At 37.2% G+C, this 18,313-nt stretch overlaps 1 protein-coding gene across 2 annotated transcripts in view; it reads right to left on the bottom strand.

Moving 5' to 3' along the window:
- WWOX (WW domain containing oxidoreductase) overlaps positions 1-18,313 on the bottom strand; it is a 530,925-nt gene that overhangs the window by 397,985 nt on the left and 114,627 nt on the right. For both annotated transcript variants that reach the window (XM_055726863.1, XM_055726864.1), the window contains 2 exons: positions 17,263-17,351; positions 2,130-2,315 (listed from right to left, as the gene is read on the bottom strand). In XM_055726863.1, coding sequence (XP_055582838.1) covers positions 2,130-2,315; positions 17,263-17,351 — 275 coding nt within the window. The remainder of the gene's footprint in view (positions 1-2,129; positions 2,316-17,262; positions 17,352-18,313) is intronic.

The raw sequence follows: 18,313 nt of genomic DNA, 5'->3' as shown, positions 1-18,313 counted from the left end.
ATTATTCTAATTTTAATATGATGTGCTTAAAGTACCCAAAAGCTTAATTTAAACAGAATTCATTTGTGCTGAATCCAGAGTAGTAACTAGAAATGAACGAAGAACCAGAGACACAAATAAATATTTTGCCTTGGAGCAGTCTAGTATAATATTTTCTGCAAACACTGGACTTTATTTTTCCCCTAACAGGGGGTCTTGACTGCAGTGAAAAGATCCAGCCAAGGTTTATGGAAGTAATTAGACACCAACACTTCTGTTTTACAACATAGTTTAAGGCTCAGAGTTCTCAAGTAGGTCAGATACCTAATGTCTAAACTAACTCTGCACATCAGCTTCTTCCCATTAAACAGATTGGGGGGAAAACCAATAGTTATTTACAATTATCAGTTTAAGTGTTAAGTTATGTCATAATACATTAATTGGACCTCTTAGAAAAAGGGAAAGTTACTAGTTGTGTTTATTATTTTATTCAAACATAGACTGTACTTATTTTTTGGTGGACTTCTATAAACCTTGGCTGATCTTACTGCGTTAGCAATGAGCCCTTCAAAAATGTTTTTGAAAATACAGATAAAGACGTTCAGAGATGTAAGCTCTAGTTACACATAGCACTTAATAAAGTAAAAAACAAAGTTGTCATTTAAAATACTGTCAGATACAAACTTACAAAGGGGAACAAGCAGCTGACAATTCTACATAATCTCCCATTAAATAACAGCTCATTTATACACATCCCGTTGTGCCCTCCACATCTGGCAAGTGATTGGAGTTGGCAGATTTATTTCTAGAGCTATCTTGCCTGCCCCGCAGTAGCCTCCCTCACTCCTAACAGGACTCTGCTACTTGCTTTCACAAACCTGGTGTGATTTGCAAAGATAAGGATGTCCAGATTTTGTTACCACCTAATTACTAGACATTTCATGTCTTTTAACACTGGGAAGGATTATTACTGGCATTTTCTATTGCTTCCTTTCATTTCAGCCATCATAAATTTAAAATGGTAAAAGTAAATCTATCTGCAGTGTGTCATTTATACCATAAGCCCCTGTGTTTGGAAGTGATAAAGGTTTCAGCCCGACCCTTGGCTGGTCTCTCTCTACCAGGTCCCTGGGGTTACATTTTATGGAAACATGATTAAAAAAATAAGCTTCATTCTAGGTCACTAAAACATTTCAGAAATATGAAGGCAGGGAAAAGAGAGAAAAAAAAAAAAAAAAAAAGCAGCACTCACACATTCTTCCTTTTGGTTTGCTACAGTGTTACACATGACCAAAAGTGAAATAGAAATCAACAGTAATGTTTAAAGCTCTAAATGATAGGTCTAATCCTGCAGTCCCTGAACTAAATCAGAAGGCAGTATGTGGCTTCTGCCCACTAAAATTCAGAATCAGGGCATGCATTTTGCACAAGGAACTTGATTTAATTTAAATCAAGTCCGTCTTTTGAGTTATTAACACAAACACCACAAGCATGTCTGAAATAAGGCAAACCTCATCAATGATTTTTTTTCTCCCCAATTGTACTTCTCCTGGCAGTAGAAAAGACAAGCATCTAACATTTTAATTAAAAAAAATCACCAAAAGAGGCATGGCCAGATTTCTAATATGTATTAAGTACACTACTTCCCATTTTACAATTATGCAGCTAATGTCTGCATTGAATTCCCTAATTTCTCATTATAAAACAATTGGATTTCATCTAGTAGTTTTTAATTGCATTGTTTCTCCTGCTAAAATAACTGCACATTCTTCTTGGTAAGATGTTGAAGTTGTTGAATGATAAATCAATACAGGTCATGCCATTCAGATTTAATCAATTATTATTCCATCTCCTTGCAAAATCAATGAGTGGTCTGTCTGAAATGTGGCGAAAATCTGCATTCATACAAAGAATGATCAAAAAATATCTACATACTGTTATAAAACTAGAACACACTTTATCCAGCAACACAGCCAAATCCAGTAACATCCACAGGCATTAGTAACGCTTCTATTTTTAAAAAGCTTATTCTAACACAAATGCTTTAGAGCAAGGCCCTTCATTTTCAACAACTTTTGCAGTCCTGCCATAACTGTTTTATGCTCTAAGGATTAAAGATTTCAGCTAAATCAAAGGTAACATTCACCAACCTGTGTGATTCGGAGGACACCACCACAACCCTAGCAGGAGATGACCGGCGTAAAACGTCCTCCAGAAGCTGGACAAGGTAGAAATGTCCCAAGTGGTTCACCTGGAAGGTGGACTCCAGGCCATCTTCCGTCAAGCACCAGGGAGCACCAAACACGGCAGCGTTGCAGATCAGGATGTGAAGAGGCCTGAATAACCAGAAGTTATTAAATAACACAGAATCAGGAAAAAGAAATCTCCGTGACACACGTGCCATTCTATTCCTGCACGAAACGGGCCAAGGCGTGCCTGGGGTGTAGGTGTGACGGCTTCGGCAGCGGCGGGCGGGCTCTCTGTGAGGAGAGTGGGGCCGCCCCGCGCCGGACATGGCTGGTTCCAGCCAGTTCTGGCCGGTTCTGCCACGGCCCCACCCGCAGCGCAGGGCTCAGCCCCTCGCCGCGCTGGCCAAGCCTGCGGGAAAGTGGATTGAAGCAAAGGCAAATCGCCACACGGCAGAGAGGAGTGAGGGGAAGACGTGGAAGAGCAGCATGAAGAGCAGGGTGAGAGGAGGAGGAGGGGAGGAGGTGCCCCCGGCGCGGGGCGGGTGTGCCCCCGGGCTGCCCCTTGGCGGGACCCGCCGCTGCAGCTGAGGGAAGGAGCAGCAGAGCGTGCTGACCGCAGCTCAGGGTGCGGGAGGTGGAGGAGCTGGGACGAAGGCGGGAAGTTGAGCCTGGGCAAAGGGCAGGGGGAAGGCGGGAGAAGGTGGTGTTGGTTTTGCTTTTGTTTCCCACTATCCAAACCTATTCGAACTAATCAGCCCACCACAACATGGCGCCTCAAGAAAACTATCACAGCAAGACCACACAGCTTTTCCACTTCCTTCCAAAGGATCAAGTAGAAAGGTAACACTTCGCATTTTGAGCACCAACAGGCCCGTGTGCCCTGAACTTTCGCAACACCAGTGATCAGCAGGTGGATGGCTGACACATGGGCAGGTCACCAGAAGACCTCTATGCTCCCGCAGCTCTCCCCACTGCTAATCAGGAAACAGTCTCCTGGAGCATTTCGGAAAGGAACTTTTCCTAGGGGAGGAGTGACTCCTATCACTTTGTTATGTGGGGTATGCGTCTGTTCGTGACATCTGCACAATTAGTAGGGTAAAAGTGATTAAGAAACAAGACATAATGCAACAAGGCATACACCCACACGTTTTATACTTCCACGGCTTGGGAAGTATGCTGTTAAAAAAAATACAAGTTTATAAAAGACTGAGTTGGAAAAGAAAAAGGTCCTCCAGAAGCTGTAATCTTTGGTGGAAAAACTGCACACAACACATATGAGATCCTTGAGACAGAATTCTTCCTCACTGAACTCAGCTAACCCAGTTTAAATAGAAATGCTATGACAAAGGAACTAGAAAAGAAGCTTTCCTAACTTTCTTTGCAAAGGGTAAGATTCTACCAAACTAAGCTAGAAAAGAACCTAGAGTGTCACATACCTCTCTCATTCAGAAATCAGGTCCAGAAAACTTCAAATTCCTTTATCTCTCCACTGCAATCTCAGGATGCTACACACCTTGCAGCCTTCCCAACCTCCACAGCAAGATCAAGGACAAACATCCTTTCTGTTCTTTCTTGTCTTTTTTCAAATCCTTATGAAACACAGCAAAGACTCTGGTTCTCAGACCTCAGGTGGATCTACATTTGCTAGATTATATCATCTCTAAGGAAACCTTGGCACCAACAGTGTATTCTTGTCCTTGAGTGAGTCTGACACAGCAGACCTCACACAGCATGCGTACCTGAGCTGAAAAACTCAGACTTGGGAGTCTGCATCTGGCATCCCTGGCCCTGATATAATCAAATAGGAAAGGTCAGACAAAATAGCAATAGCCAAACAAGTACCTTTCATTCCTACGCTACCACGCACTAATACCTGTCATGTCCTAACACCACAATATTAAGACCTGTCACATTTGTTTGTCTACTCCATTCCAGCCTATTATGCCTTTACTGCAATTGGCCAAATCCCATGATACAAAATCAACCACCCAACATAAACTCTAATTCTGAAGATAGTAAATAAAGCACAACTGGGGAAAATAGCTGCTTGCCCTCTGTTCTTTTCAAGTACTTCCTAACAGCCCTACACACAAAAGATGACAGGAGACCCAGAGTAAGAACATTTTCCTTCATGGCTGAAGGACACACATACTGCAACTTTGAGCATCTGCAAAAGGAATTTTGGAAAAGAATGTGAAACATGAAACCCCAGGTTTTCAAACAAACATAAGTAATTAGATTCCTTCAGGCATGTTTGAAACCCCCAGATTTTGATAGCCCAGCTTTAAAAAAACATTTCTGGGGGAATCAAATGCACTTTACCTGAATACTGAGCTGCATAAGCCTCAACATAAACAGTAGGCTGTATTTCCTTATTAAAATAAATTTCAACTTCAAGCCTGCTGGGAAGTTACCAATATAATCTGCTTTAATAACAAGTTAACAATCTAATATCTGTACCTGTGCCAACTTGGAAAATCTTAACAAAAAGCTTCAGAAGCAGTATGAAACATCTGTGTACTCTGGGAAGCTCATTTTCTGAAGTGCTGAATTTCTGATTTGCCTTTTGGTCAGTGACACTTATACGTAAAATATCTTCACAGATATAATACAACCGCAAAAGAAACTGAAGATAAAGGGGGATTGTCCTTTTAAAGGCAAGGTTCTCTTCTTCTGTTCAAACCAACTTGCAAAAAAGGCAGTTCTTTTTTTCATCTTTGCAGCCTCACTCAACACAGCACAAGCAGGCTATTTACTAAGATATGCAGGATCATATTTTTTAAAAGGTACCCAACCTTTTGAGGCGTATTTTATGAAAACATTTTAAACCAGAGTTCATTTTGCCTGTTCAAGATACATCTGCCAAGCAGAAAACAAAGCTTCATGAAGCTTGAGAGTGTCTGTATGGAAACATTGGATGATTCATCATCTCTTCTGAAAGTTTATGAAAAGCTCTAGTGAGAATTAATTTACAGATTTGTAAATCTGCTGGGAAAAAGGAACAAGTTTCTTCAACATAGATGCAATTTTTGGTATAAGAGCATCCTGTATGAGAACACACACACACATGAGAAAATACCATCGCCATCCCCTGCAAAAGCAAATATGTCACTTTTTTCCAAAACTGTATCCAATAATTGTCATATGTACTATGAAATAAGAGATCATTGTAAGACAGAAAGGACTCACATGTGAACCAAAACTATATTCTACCTATCCAAACTGTAGTATCCTTCATTAATACTAATTATACAATAAATACCAGAGGCCAAATATGCACTCTATGCTTAAATCTGTCAGCTCAATTAATTAAAAAGATGATTCTAGCATTATAAAACTATAAAATGTAGTCACTTTCAAATTGCCTGGTCATTTAATTGGGTGTTATAAAAGAAATAAAATTATGTTTCAGCCATTTTCATGAGATTTGTATTCTTCAAGCAACATTTTGTTCTAAGTTTTTAAAGATAATTAAAATTAAGGAGTCTGTAATTAAAAGAATTTACACTATTCTATTAGAAAAATCTGTGAAGAAATATAAATACAGAGACATTTTAAACTAATATACTGAAAAGCTAATATAAGATTCCCTTTTAAAATTATTTTATTTTTTATTAGCATTAGTGGTTTAAAATGGTTCAAAACTGACTTCTCTAGAAAACACCACAGAAAATAAACCTAAAGGGTTGTATCAATAGATACTGCTGTAGTGCTTCCTTTCAGCTCAGAAAGAATCACCTCTCAGTTTCGGATCCATGTCCATTAAGCTATTGGTGTCACTCGTCAGACTGCTAACAAAGGTCCAATTATTGAAAATTATCATCTAAGTTTTTGTGACCTGGGCATTTACACACCAGGAAATGAATGAGATAACTATATGGTGGCCGTTACATAGGTTATGAATTTCAGCCACAGATGACATATTCTAATCTCAATGGTGCAGAGCTCTATATCACTGAACATATCATTATGCAGGAACAAAATCTTTAAGATATGTGACAATTCACACCACACATCTGGCACTACAGCTTTGCTTTATGACAGGAGTATTTTTAAGTCATAGCAGAACTATGACCTTGATTTCACAAGTTCATTAAAAACCTTGCTGTGATCTACATTAGGCTTCCTCCGGAGCCCAAAGGAAAAAAATCCCCCCTCAGTTTAAAACAGTTTGTAATTCTACATCAAAGCCACAGCTAAGGCCAACAAAAAACGTCAGCAGCAAAGAAAAATTTTCTTTACTGTTTACTCCTGGTATCGACATTACTAAAGTGCTCCTTCTAACCGTGACGCCTATTTGATATTTCTGGAAACACTGTATAGTTAAAACCTTGCAGGGTGTTTTGAAAATTTACCCCTACGTCTCCTTAAAATGCCTTCAGTCAGTGACTTACATCACACCAAGTGAGCTAATGTGGTCTACCATTACAATTTAAGAATGCACTGGGACTTGAACATAAGCTATTCCATCATAGCATGTAGTCGCTGTTTCTTACTCTTCACAGCATGACTGAGACCCAAGAATACACTGCTTTAACTGCTATAAAGCTACACAGCAATTCTAGAAAACTCTCACCATGCTGGTAAGTGTACAACAATTTAGTAAAAAAAAAGCACGTAGAATTAACAGGGACATTCTTAACTGTGAATATCTCAGCTGAAAACCATCTAGTGTCTTGTGTACTTCACAAGACTGTGATACATTTCTAACCCTTGGACTGAGCAAGTCATTCAGATGTTATAAGCTGTGCTCCATTCACTGTTAGAAGCAACAAAGCAATCCAACTGCTTTGCACTATTTGAAAATCCGGTAAGTGAATACATTAGAGACAGAAATTAAGTTGTTGCTATAAATCAGTTAGTTATGAAATTTAATAATCAATTTGTTAGCACCTGATGTAAAACTGTGATCTGTCAGCAGCCTCCCAAGCTGGCTGTGTGCAGCAGTAGATATTTCCAAGGGAATTAATTACTGATGATTTGCAAAGGTAAGAATAATATTTTTCAACAAATGTAGCTTGTGCACTAGGAGGTTAAACAAACACCACCAAAATGTCAACAGAGTTCTCAGCTTTGGTGTTCTCCCATTTCAAACGTAATGAAATAGTTAACGAGAAATTATGCAAAGGGAATACTTTCAAATCTTCCCATGAAGCAGAATGTCACACCATCTGGGGCACTTCTCAAGTGATTTGAAAAGTTCACACTGTTTGGAATTACACAGAAATTCAACAGAAAAGGCCTTGCCATATCCCCAAAGTCCCATAAGCAACTGTAGACCTATGTCAGGGCCAGTAAAGAAGGCAGAGTTGTGACTTCTCTTCCACAAAGAAGCAAAGTCACAGCCCACCAAACTTTTCCATCCCATAACTCTGAGCACCCATGTTGCTTTCTCTGACAGTTAGAAAATGGTACTTCCTTCATACTTGAGGGAATGCCTATATTCACAAAGGAAACAACCAACACACAGGCCAGGCTTGTGGCTCTCCAGAAAAAGGGTGAGTTAAACAACCAGCTCCAGAAACCCTTCTCAGTTTTACAAGCAGCACTGATGGGAAACTGAGCAAGAAGAAAATCACTAGGAGTCAGACAGCAGCATGTATACCATATGTAATCTAACACTGACCCCAAAAAATTTACTTGTTTGATGAAAAAAAAACCCACCCCAAACCAAACAAACAACTAAAAAAAAAAAAAAAAAAAAACCTGCTTAACTCAATTTTGGAAATGACTGCTAATGTTTAAGTTCCCTTTTTCTAAAAATATTGACTGAAAAGTCAGCAAAAATACCCTCTATTGCCACCTGTCAGCTGACAGAATTGAGGATCCTTGTCAGACAGGCTTCATTTTAAGGCAAGCCACTAACACAGGACTTAGAGCCCTGATGGATGACCTCCTGCTAGAAGCAAGGAAAATTCTCTGAAATTCATCCTACTGGATTTCTTTGCAGGATTTGACACTGTTGATCAGCAAATACTTCTGCCCCACTTCCAAGAGATTAATGGGAATGGACTGAAACTGTTTCGTTTCTTCCTTCACACCAAATACATGGGAACTATTACGAGCAGCTGCCCTTATGTCTTCATAATATATCATCTGCATACTGGCATATAGGTCAGCTATCTCTCAATCATTATTCATTACCTCTATAAAATCTTAGGTATACAATGTCATAAAAGTTTGGAGAAGGAACAGAAGTCTCAACAGATTTAGAATTAAACAGAAAACATCCATTAGTCTTGGATTTCCCTTTATTAGCTTTTCTTACACATATGGGGGGGGAAAAGCCAAGTAAAAAAAAAAAAAAAAACCCGCATCACCTTACACTTCTGGAAATTAATAAGTTATCTTCCTTTGGAGAAAAACTTTGTCATTTTAGTTCCTTAGGGGGACAGAACAGTTTGAGATGCCTACTTTTCCTCTTAATGGGGTCCAGAACAATGTCAACTACTGTGAAAATTTTTAAGTTGAACTTCTGAAGAGAAATTCAGAGCCAATATTAATAGAAGAAACATTTAAACATTTTACCTTTTTAAACATTTAACATTAACACTTTAAAAAAATTTAATGTTGACCTCAAACTGACCTTAGTAAAACCTGCACTGCCCAAAGCACCTTCACTCAAAAATGAGCCAAGCTGGGATTTCTCCTTACACTCTCGTTTGAGTTTCACAAAGACTACACACAAAATAAGAAAAGCAAGGATGATGTTTAATTTGTTGACACGATCTGCTTCCCACACTTGCCTAATTTATACACTGTAATTATGGTATGTGATACTAGAAATCTGAGAAATTAGAAACTTTTTAATCTGTACTTTCTTGTATGGTATCATTACATCAGTAAATCACTCATTTTTGATAACAAATCATTGCTTAAAAATGAAGGTGAGGATTAGTATTTGTACTTGCTTTTTAACTTAGAACTACAAGTCAAGAGGGAGGAGGAAGAATTACATTTTACAAGCATATGGTGTGTTTCTTCTCTCCATTAGGTTCATACCAGAGACTCTCTCTCCTTTTGGGTACCCATTATCCACAGCTCTGAACTCCCTTTTGCATAGCTATAATCTAACCCTAGATTTCCTCTGACTGATAGCACACAGCATACTCAGGGTATTGATATTAACAATAGGTGTCAGTGCTGTTCTTCCCTCATCTCAATGCCTCCTCCAGACCACATTTCAAACCAAAATCCAACCAAGAAGCCACATTTTCCTTTGTCAGTGTTGCATCTTTGCTAGTTCTGTAACCCTAGGGACTCAAGATACCTCCATACATAGAGATTTTGAAAGTCCTAGGGCCAGGCTGGGATAGGATAGTACTCTGCAACTTCATTTCTACATCCATTCAACCTTTCAGCATTTCCTTTCCACATCCTCTTCCTTTTCTCAAGCCTTGGCATAATAAGAGGAGCACTTTGTTCCATTCCTTGCCACACCTTGCAAAGATGTTTTGTTCTGTTTAAAATCTCACTGATGCTTAAGAGACACCAGCAATGAAAACATAGAGAATCTGGTGATTTTCATTCTGCAGCTCATACAGCATACATCTTTTTCAAAATCCCAACAGCAAATCATTATTTACATGTATACACAAGGAGTTACAAACAAGTATAACCCAGCCGTAAAGGAACATTCATTTTCACAATAATCAAGGAAAGATTTGTTGTTTCTGCATGTACTTCTAAATACAGGAGTTTCATTTGTACACAGTAAGTACTTGTCAGAAAAAAGAAAGCTACAGCTCACAAGGAAGGTCAGTTACTACTTTTTATTACATATTCGTGATATTTTCCATTGAAAACAGCTAACTCCTTGGAAAATGTTTTCAGGACCACAGTTGATCACTCAAACAATAAAACACTTCATGCATTTTGAACATTTCACTTGCCAATGACAACTCCTTCCTCTGTTTTGCCTAGAGATATATAGAGCTGTAATAGAGTTCACAAAGCCCCTAGCAGCTGTATGCTGCCATTCAGACCTGAAAAGATTCCATGTTGTGATAAAAATTAATGTACTTTGACATCCTCTGGGATTTTTGGTGCCTTGGGAACAGCTAATGAAGAAATACAACCTTTTCAGATTATAACGCAAATTTTTGGATTCGAAGATTACGACACATGTGGTATGTGCGTGGCCTGTCTAATATTCAGCAGTAAGGCTTCCATACCCAAGTGCCAGAAGACTCTGCCTTCATGTGTTTTAATTATCTCCCATAGAAAGCCTTTAACTAAATAGACTAAATATGTTTTAATGTATGTGTAATTAAATTGCTAATCTTGCCTTGTATTTCAGAACTTTTAGAATACAACATCAATTAAACAGAGATCTTCTTCAAACCTATTAAGCTACAATGCTGCAAAATCCTTGTTTTATTTGCAACAGAAAACTTTTTAATCATGCATATTAAGTCATACATATTTTACTTCCTTAGATACTCGAAACAGTCTTCACAGCTAGTGTATCTTGTGGAATTTTTTTAGAAAGACAGAAACCCAAGACTTCATGAGCCGTCTTAGATCCACCTTGGACTTTGGCACAGACACGGTTCAAGATGGGAACCAGAACAACCAGTGTGTGAACAGAAAGCCACAGGAGGGTTACCAAGGTTTCTTCCTTAGGTTACGTGAGTGCAAAATATCCAAAGACAAGCAGTAGGTTCACAAATTTCAGCACACATTCATAAAACCATGCAACAAACACCTAACAATCTTTCTGTTAGTAATATGTAAAAACACTTAAAATTTTTGAAGATGCAACTATATGTAAAGTTACGGTGAACTGCCAATCCTATCTTTATTTTAATATGGACTTTTACTTAAAAAAAAATAATGTTCCACAATACAGTAGATGACATGAAAAATGATCTGGAGAAAACATCATGATCCCTGCCTCCAATAAAAGCAGGGAGGGCTTAAGCTTAGGAGATTTAATTTGAAAAATAGTGGAAACAGTTTGTGGATTCACATGACTTGACACATGCTACCACATTGGGGTAATTGTGTATGAGAGCTTAAAAAACAAAGAAAGAAGAAAAAGAAAAAATATTTATGCAGAAAGCCAATCCCTAGGCTTTAATAAGGCACAGTACCACCACAAAGAAAAAAAGAAAGTTTCACCCTAATATCATTATGTCTGTTTCAAATGAAGTCAGCCTTCGATCTTATTTAAATTTAAGATACGTGCTGTCTGCAACAGCAACTTCTGAACTATGCATGTTTCAATACTTAATTCAATGTGGATATTTTTTGATATCTCAAAATGTACAATGTTGTCCAGAAGTTTGTGCCTCAGTGGCACTGTCACAATGCCAACTGAATTTGAAGTTGAGAAGACAAATATAGTATCTCAACTGTTACTAGTTTTAATTGACAAAAAGTCTTTCTATGAATGGCAAAGAGTTAACAGATTTGCACAGCGTTAGGAAATATGTTCAAATTTGGAAAGACAATACACAGTGGCAACGATTATCTCTGACAGAGATACATCTACTACAGAACCATTAGGCATATTGGCATAATGGCATCACTAGTAATTCATTTAAATCATATATTCATTTTTTCTGGATCTTTTAAGTTATATATGCCACAACTTACTAAACAAATTCCATCTTTACGTATGTATTTATACGTGTGAATGGAATTTATCATACGAGGTCTACGATTTAATTGTGGTTAAATTAGAATTAAAAACCAGGTTAACACATGTGCAATATGTCAGTTATGATACACGAAAACGCAGAAAAACAGTGTTCCAGAGTCAATTTTCAGCAGGCTCTGAAACCTTAATTGCACCCGCAAGGTTTCAGAGGGCTTCTGCTTCCAGCATGAAAAATGAATGTACTCATAGAGTCTGAGGCCTCAGTTAAGGAGGCCAGCTGAAAACCTGGCCCTCTCCATTTTGGGTCTGCTAGGGAAGTAAAGAGCGAGTAAAGTTCCAAATGGAGAATCATAATTCATAACTGCTGTCTCTTCCATATTTCTACACAGAGCATAAGTGAATAAACTGTCAGCATATGCCAATTCTTACCACAAAAAAAAAAGTCCTGTTTTAAAGTATAGGAAAGTAACTGCAGCGAAAAATCTACATATGGAAGTCCTACGTAATTGTGAATTGCTGCTACCAGTTCAGAAAATTCTAAGTAGTAGCTGTTGGCAAACACTATTTTACATCTTTGAAGTAATTCAAGATTTTTCAGGATAATTTCATTTTTTTTTCTCAAACACTGAGAACATTAAATTGATGTCTTACTGTTTGGCTGAAGATAACTTTAATTCAAACCAAGTGGCACTATGCACCACTCAAAACTAAAGAGGCACATAAAATTTCATCTGTAACTTTACTGCCCACTTCTGCCTGCTAACCGTTTTGCTCACAGAAGTGTTCTTATGCTGAGGAGCAGGCAAATGCCATGATGCCATGGTTGTAAATACTGACAACAGGTAGCTGTTTTGGAAATTCTGTAACTGAAACATTAGTGCTGTCCCGCAATTAAATTATGCAGATTTGAGTCAAATATGTAATGATTAAATTAGGAAATAGATATCAAAATATCACATCCACAAATCCACACCTCTACACAATTACCAGTCCTACAGACCCTGGAACTATCCAACACTGATGCTGACTAAATTTAAATGCTACGTTGCATGCAATCACAGAAGGGCAGTCATTTTGTCTATGAAGTGGATTAATATCAACCATTATTCCTCACATCATGCTTACTCAATGAAGAGGAGATTCAGTTCAGTGTTTTTTAGTTTCAAAAGCCTAATACAAAAGATTGGTTGGTCTGCCTCTTCCAGCTGCACAAAATTCTGCTAATGCTATATCCATCTTAGCCCTGAACATTATTATAAACAGATCATTTGTTTGATTTTCCAGAACAGAGACATTCAATCAACTGCCTGAGCTGGAAAGTAGCAGAGGGAAAAGACTAGATACAGATAAAAGAAGTAACTTGAACAAATCTAGCCATTTAGGTACACTGAGACCTCTTTTCTTACTCTCATACTAACCCTAGCACCATCTTCACATGGAAGGAAGGTGGAGCTCATTCACTCCTGCTGGAAATATCCAGTGGGGAATATATCTTGACGACAAGCTAGGAATACTAAAAGATCGCCAGAAATCACCGTAAAGTAAAAAAAAAAAAAAAATTTAAAAAAAAAAATAAAGAGAGTTTCATTTCAAGCTACAAGAGAGCCTAAAGTTAGTTGCCATTACTGTAACATAATAAACTGGCTTTCTCTAAAGAATTTGTTTTCTAAGTCATTCAGCCCTGTCTTTTACCAAGTTAGATTTCCATTTTATGTATTAGTCACACTGTGTTCAGGCTGTGCTACAATGAAGTAAGAGGTAGATCAAACATTAAACAGCAATATTGTTTTATCTGTCTTCTCCCAAAGACAACTTTGGGAGATCCAACTAAGTTATCACATATAGCTTATTCTGCTCATAGAATCTTTGAAAGTGTGAGAGCAAGAAAAACTCGACAGCACTGTTCTGCTTGTAAGGAAAGTTTATAATCTACTGCAATGCAGGACCTGAAATAATCTGAAAAAAACCTTCACCCCCAAAGCTTTATCTGAAACTGCACAGATTTTTTTTAAAAAAAATCTCAGAAAGAGAAACAGCTGTATAGTTTCTGAATCTCAAGAGTATAGATAACGCAAACAAAAAAAAAATCACAACTTCTTCTGGGAGGAAGAAGGATTTTCTAGAATGTATTTATAAGAATATGGCAAAATTTACCATTGTTTCTATACTCTGAACCCAAATTTTATCCGTGGAGAAGGCTGCAACACCTAACAAATCCAAACAGGAATAAAAGATTCTTATAAAATCTCAGAAACGTGATAACTTGAAGATGAATCATCTGATTTTTACTTTCAAACAAGGAAGCTTTCTTAGCTCTTAAGTACTACTCCAATTCATATTAAATGTTTCTTTTCAGAGTAACTCTTTTCTCCCATCTATTGTTTGTGTTTCTTTCAACTCTCTCTCTGCTGCATCATTTGCTTTCTGTATACAACCAGCCCCTGGTAAATTTCTGCTGAGCAGAGGATGGCTTTTCTTCATTCTTCACGTAGTTTCCACAATCTCTCAGATTCTCTAAGCACATTCAAGGCAGCTTTTTTTTTTTTTTTTCCCCTCTAGAAGTTATGCGATTAAGGCAGCATATTTACAATCTCAGCAATTTTCCCGCTGTTCCCCACAATACCAACACCATCACCTTCCCCAGCTGCAATAGGTTTGATGTTTTAACTCAATGAAATTTAGGGATCTTTTCTCTGAAGTAGTTTCATTTTAGTTTTCTCATCCAGGAAGAGATCTGTGAAACACAGTCCTTGAAGACTCTTTTCCAATAGCTATCAAGGAGGGAAGAACACTCTCCCAGATTGTGATGTGACTGAGTACATCCCTATATCTACACACAAAAAATAGTATCTAGAGCCAAGAGGTATCCTAGAAAAGAAGAATTTCAAAAGACAAGCTAATCTGTTCTCTACTTTATAAATTTCCAGTTATCATGTCAGGTGTCACTAAGACCAACAGATTCTGTAGAATACCAAAGTGTCCCAAAAAGCAACAGTGGATCAGAGAAATTAAACAGACAATAAATCTGCACCCAAAAGTTTAAGCTGTTCACCACTGAATACTAAAGCCCTCTTCATATAACATGTTGTGAGAAATAAACTACAGGTCTTTATTAAAACGTGAATTCATATAAAATTTCCCCATCACATGTTAAAATTACTGTCCATTTTTTCCCAGATCTATACAACTCAGAACTCAAATGATAGTTTACTTTAAAATAAAAAAACCCACTTTATTTGCTTTTCCTTCTACTTATATTGTTATGAAATTTGTAAGAGATTTGTAAGAAAGAAAACTCTACATACAACGTATTTTCTGTACTAATTAACAGGAGAGCTACCTACCACAGGAACTGGGGAGACTGTATCACAGTATGCCTTCTCCTGCAGGTGTAGGAAATCAGAGATATCAAAGCCTTTTTAGAAAGTTAGGATACCAGCAGACACTTGCCAAAGCATAAAGAATAAGACTCACTCTGTCACTGAAGCCTGTAAGATTTCTTTCAACTGCTCATAAAGCTACTAATGTAAAGGAATCAGTGATCTGACAAAAAAGCCTCTGGACACTACAGCAAAACAGATAAACAAAAAGACAAAAGTAGTTAGTGTATGTTAGGGCTGGAAAACACATAGGGCTAGCATTGTAGTAATAAGATGCTACTTCCATATAATTGCTTTTCTGACCACATACAGACATAGTTAAATCACAAAAAATCAAAGCCAGAAAGACCTAGTAGGTCTTCTGGTCCATTCTCCTGCCAGTGCAGATGATTGTAAGGTAAGTCTTCTGTATCTGTATCAGATAAAAGATCTACTGCTACAGGCAGTGTGTGGGGTCTGGTTCCATCCAGCCTCAGATTTTAAACAAAATATAACTGGAAATTCATTTTGGTCAAACCCCCGCAAGTCTCACAACAGATTCAGACCTTAGACTTTCATATAATGCTTGGAGTAGCCCTGCCGCACACACACAAACAAATCTGAGCACATAACAGAGACAGAAATATCTGAAGGCAAGGCAGAGGCTATAAATGCTGTCTATTACTAAAATTTTTTCCAAATGAAATGAGCGAAACTTTAGTAAAACCTGTCCATCACTGACAGCGTAGCTTAACAGACCTACACTGGTAAAATAGTGTATACCAACAAAAGTAAAACAGGCTTTAATGAGTCTGTATCTTCTCATTTTTTAAGTTCTCTGGCATGTTCACTTTTAAGGATTTATAAACATGCATACCAAATGGACTAGCTAGGATGACCATGGTATGATCTGCAACACACAAATCAAGTTAAGAACTGCATTTGGAAGAAGGATGGTTTGAACTTTTCACTGTACCATACAGTTCTTAAATAAATGCAGCATATTAAAAGCATGAAAAAGCTAAATTAGAGTACTTACTGTTCTTACGTTAAAAAAACAAGTTAGTATTAAAGCAGCAATACTGCAAAGATTTGTCTTTCTATTTCAAGAAAGCCTTAATATATGAAGATGATATAAGAAAATATTGTTACCAAGGATTTTGGCAGCAAAGAACTTGTGTTAGAAGTCAGTTTTGACAATTCTTTGAATCTAAAAGACCTATAAGTACTAAAATGTCATCTGTCTATCCATCTGAGATTTAGCTTTGGCAGTATTTCAAAAGTGAAAAAACCATTCTTTGTTATATATTTTCCCTACGAAAATATATTTTCAAAGCTGTCTAAGAGACCATATTCTCTTGAGAAGTAAAGTAAGATGTATATGTGTTACAGAAATATTTGCAGAAAATAGCTGAGTTTGAATACTCACAACAATCAATGGGTCAAAACCAGATAAAAGCACAAAGTGTGGCATTTATTGTCAAGACTTGGCACTTAAAGATTTCAAATAATTTCTTCAATTTAGAGATTCATTGTTCTGTTCAAGCTAAATTAAACCATTCAGAAGCTACCCTGATTATCTCTATATAAATTTTTCTATTGTTAAGTGATGTCATTATCATCCCTTCTCACCCCTTTTTTTCTTTTTTTTTTTTTTAATTATTGACTGTTCCAGATACAGGTCTGGAAATTGGAACTGTCTGGATCATAGGGCTATTTTTTTAATGCTTTAAAAATAAAAAGAGACAGAAGGTTAGAAAAGAAAGTAAGACAAGGAGTGCACTAATTGCCCATCCCTGACCTCTTCCAAACCACTGCAAAACTTACAAAAGCTGCCTGAGCTGTTTTTTATGCAGTTCAGCTTTGGCCTTTTTCAATAGCCACAGGGGCATCAATGTCCCTTTCAAAGCTGGGGCTATACATGGAACAATAAGAGAGCTGTAATTATTTAATTTTTTTAAGATGAAAACAAATTATCTTTAATTTACGCTAAAAAAAATCGTTTGAAAAGATTATTCACTAACTGTAGCTGCTGATCAGTCCAACTATGGTGAATTCTGCCAGCTGTGTTCAGCTGATAAAGACATTAAAATAACAAGAAATTATTACATGGAATTTTCTGAGTACTTACACATTCTTGGATTTGAATGCTTCAGCAAAGTGCTGCACACTCTGAAGAGAAGCAAGGTCTAAGGTCATTGCTTCTACCTTGGCTTTATGCTGGAACAAGAGAAAATACCAAAAAAAAGATAAATAACAGCAAGTTTAGTTCACAGTATCATGTTACAGTAAATGTGTTATGAAACTTGTCCGATTCCCTTGTTTAACATTATAACCCCAAAGTGAATACAAATCATCAAAAAGAATGGACGAGCACAACAGTCAGTGCCAAAAGTAGCATTGCAATTTTGTGGTTCTGCTAAAAACATACACTGTGTAACACAACTTTATATAATACAATGGACCGACATGAGCTAGTGTTAAGGTTAATATGGTATCTTTTTTTCTTCCATTTTGCTGCTGAAACTTACGTAACTCATGAAATAGAAAGTACAGTAAACTTTATTTTTAATGCATGGTATTTTTTACATACCATACCAATAGAAAAAATACTCAGTAAATACTCCATAAAAATAAGCTAAATTCTAACTTGTATATATTAATCCAAAACAATCTATTGCTCATAGCAGGTGATATAAAGACAGTATAAAATGAGTATAGGAAACAACTGATCAGCCTACACAGTTCTTCATACAATAAGAGTTTACTGATACATAGTATCTTCTAAAGAAATTGCTTATGTACTAAAACCCACCTTCTCACCTAGAAGAGGATGTGCACTCCCATAAAATGACAGGTTAACTTGAAGGGGCTAAAGTTAGGCAACACCAAAACAACTCTGCTCAGTATATTGAGCTCTAAGATCCCTGTTCTCAAATCTTTTGAAACACTTACACTCCAAATCCAGAACAAAATGAACCAGAAGTCTATTTTCATTGCAACCACTAAAGAGAAAATCATCACAGAATCAAGCGGACGGTGCTTCTTTCGAGCCACAGTTCTGAACCAGCTTTCACTTGACTGCAGCTGTGTGCGTGCCTGCACCGCAACATCCAACAGTTGTCGTTGGTTCTTCCACAAATGCTACACTTCCAGGCATCTATGATCCTCTGCAAAATACC

Source organism: Falco cherrug, chromosome 14, assembly GCF_023634085.1.
Source record: "Falco cherrug isolate bFalChe1 chromosome 14, bFalChe1.pri, whole genome shotgun sequence".
Classification (NCBI taxonomy): Eukaryota; Metazoa; Chordata; class Aves; order Falconiformes; family Falconidae; genus Falco; species Falco cherrug.
Note: the sequence above shows the minus strand (reverse complement) of the source record. Positions and strands in the feature narration are given on the sequence as shown.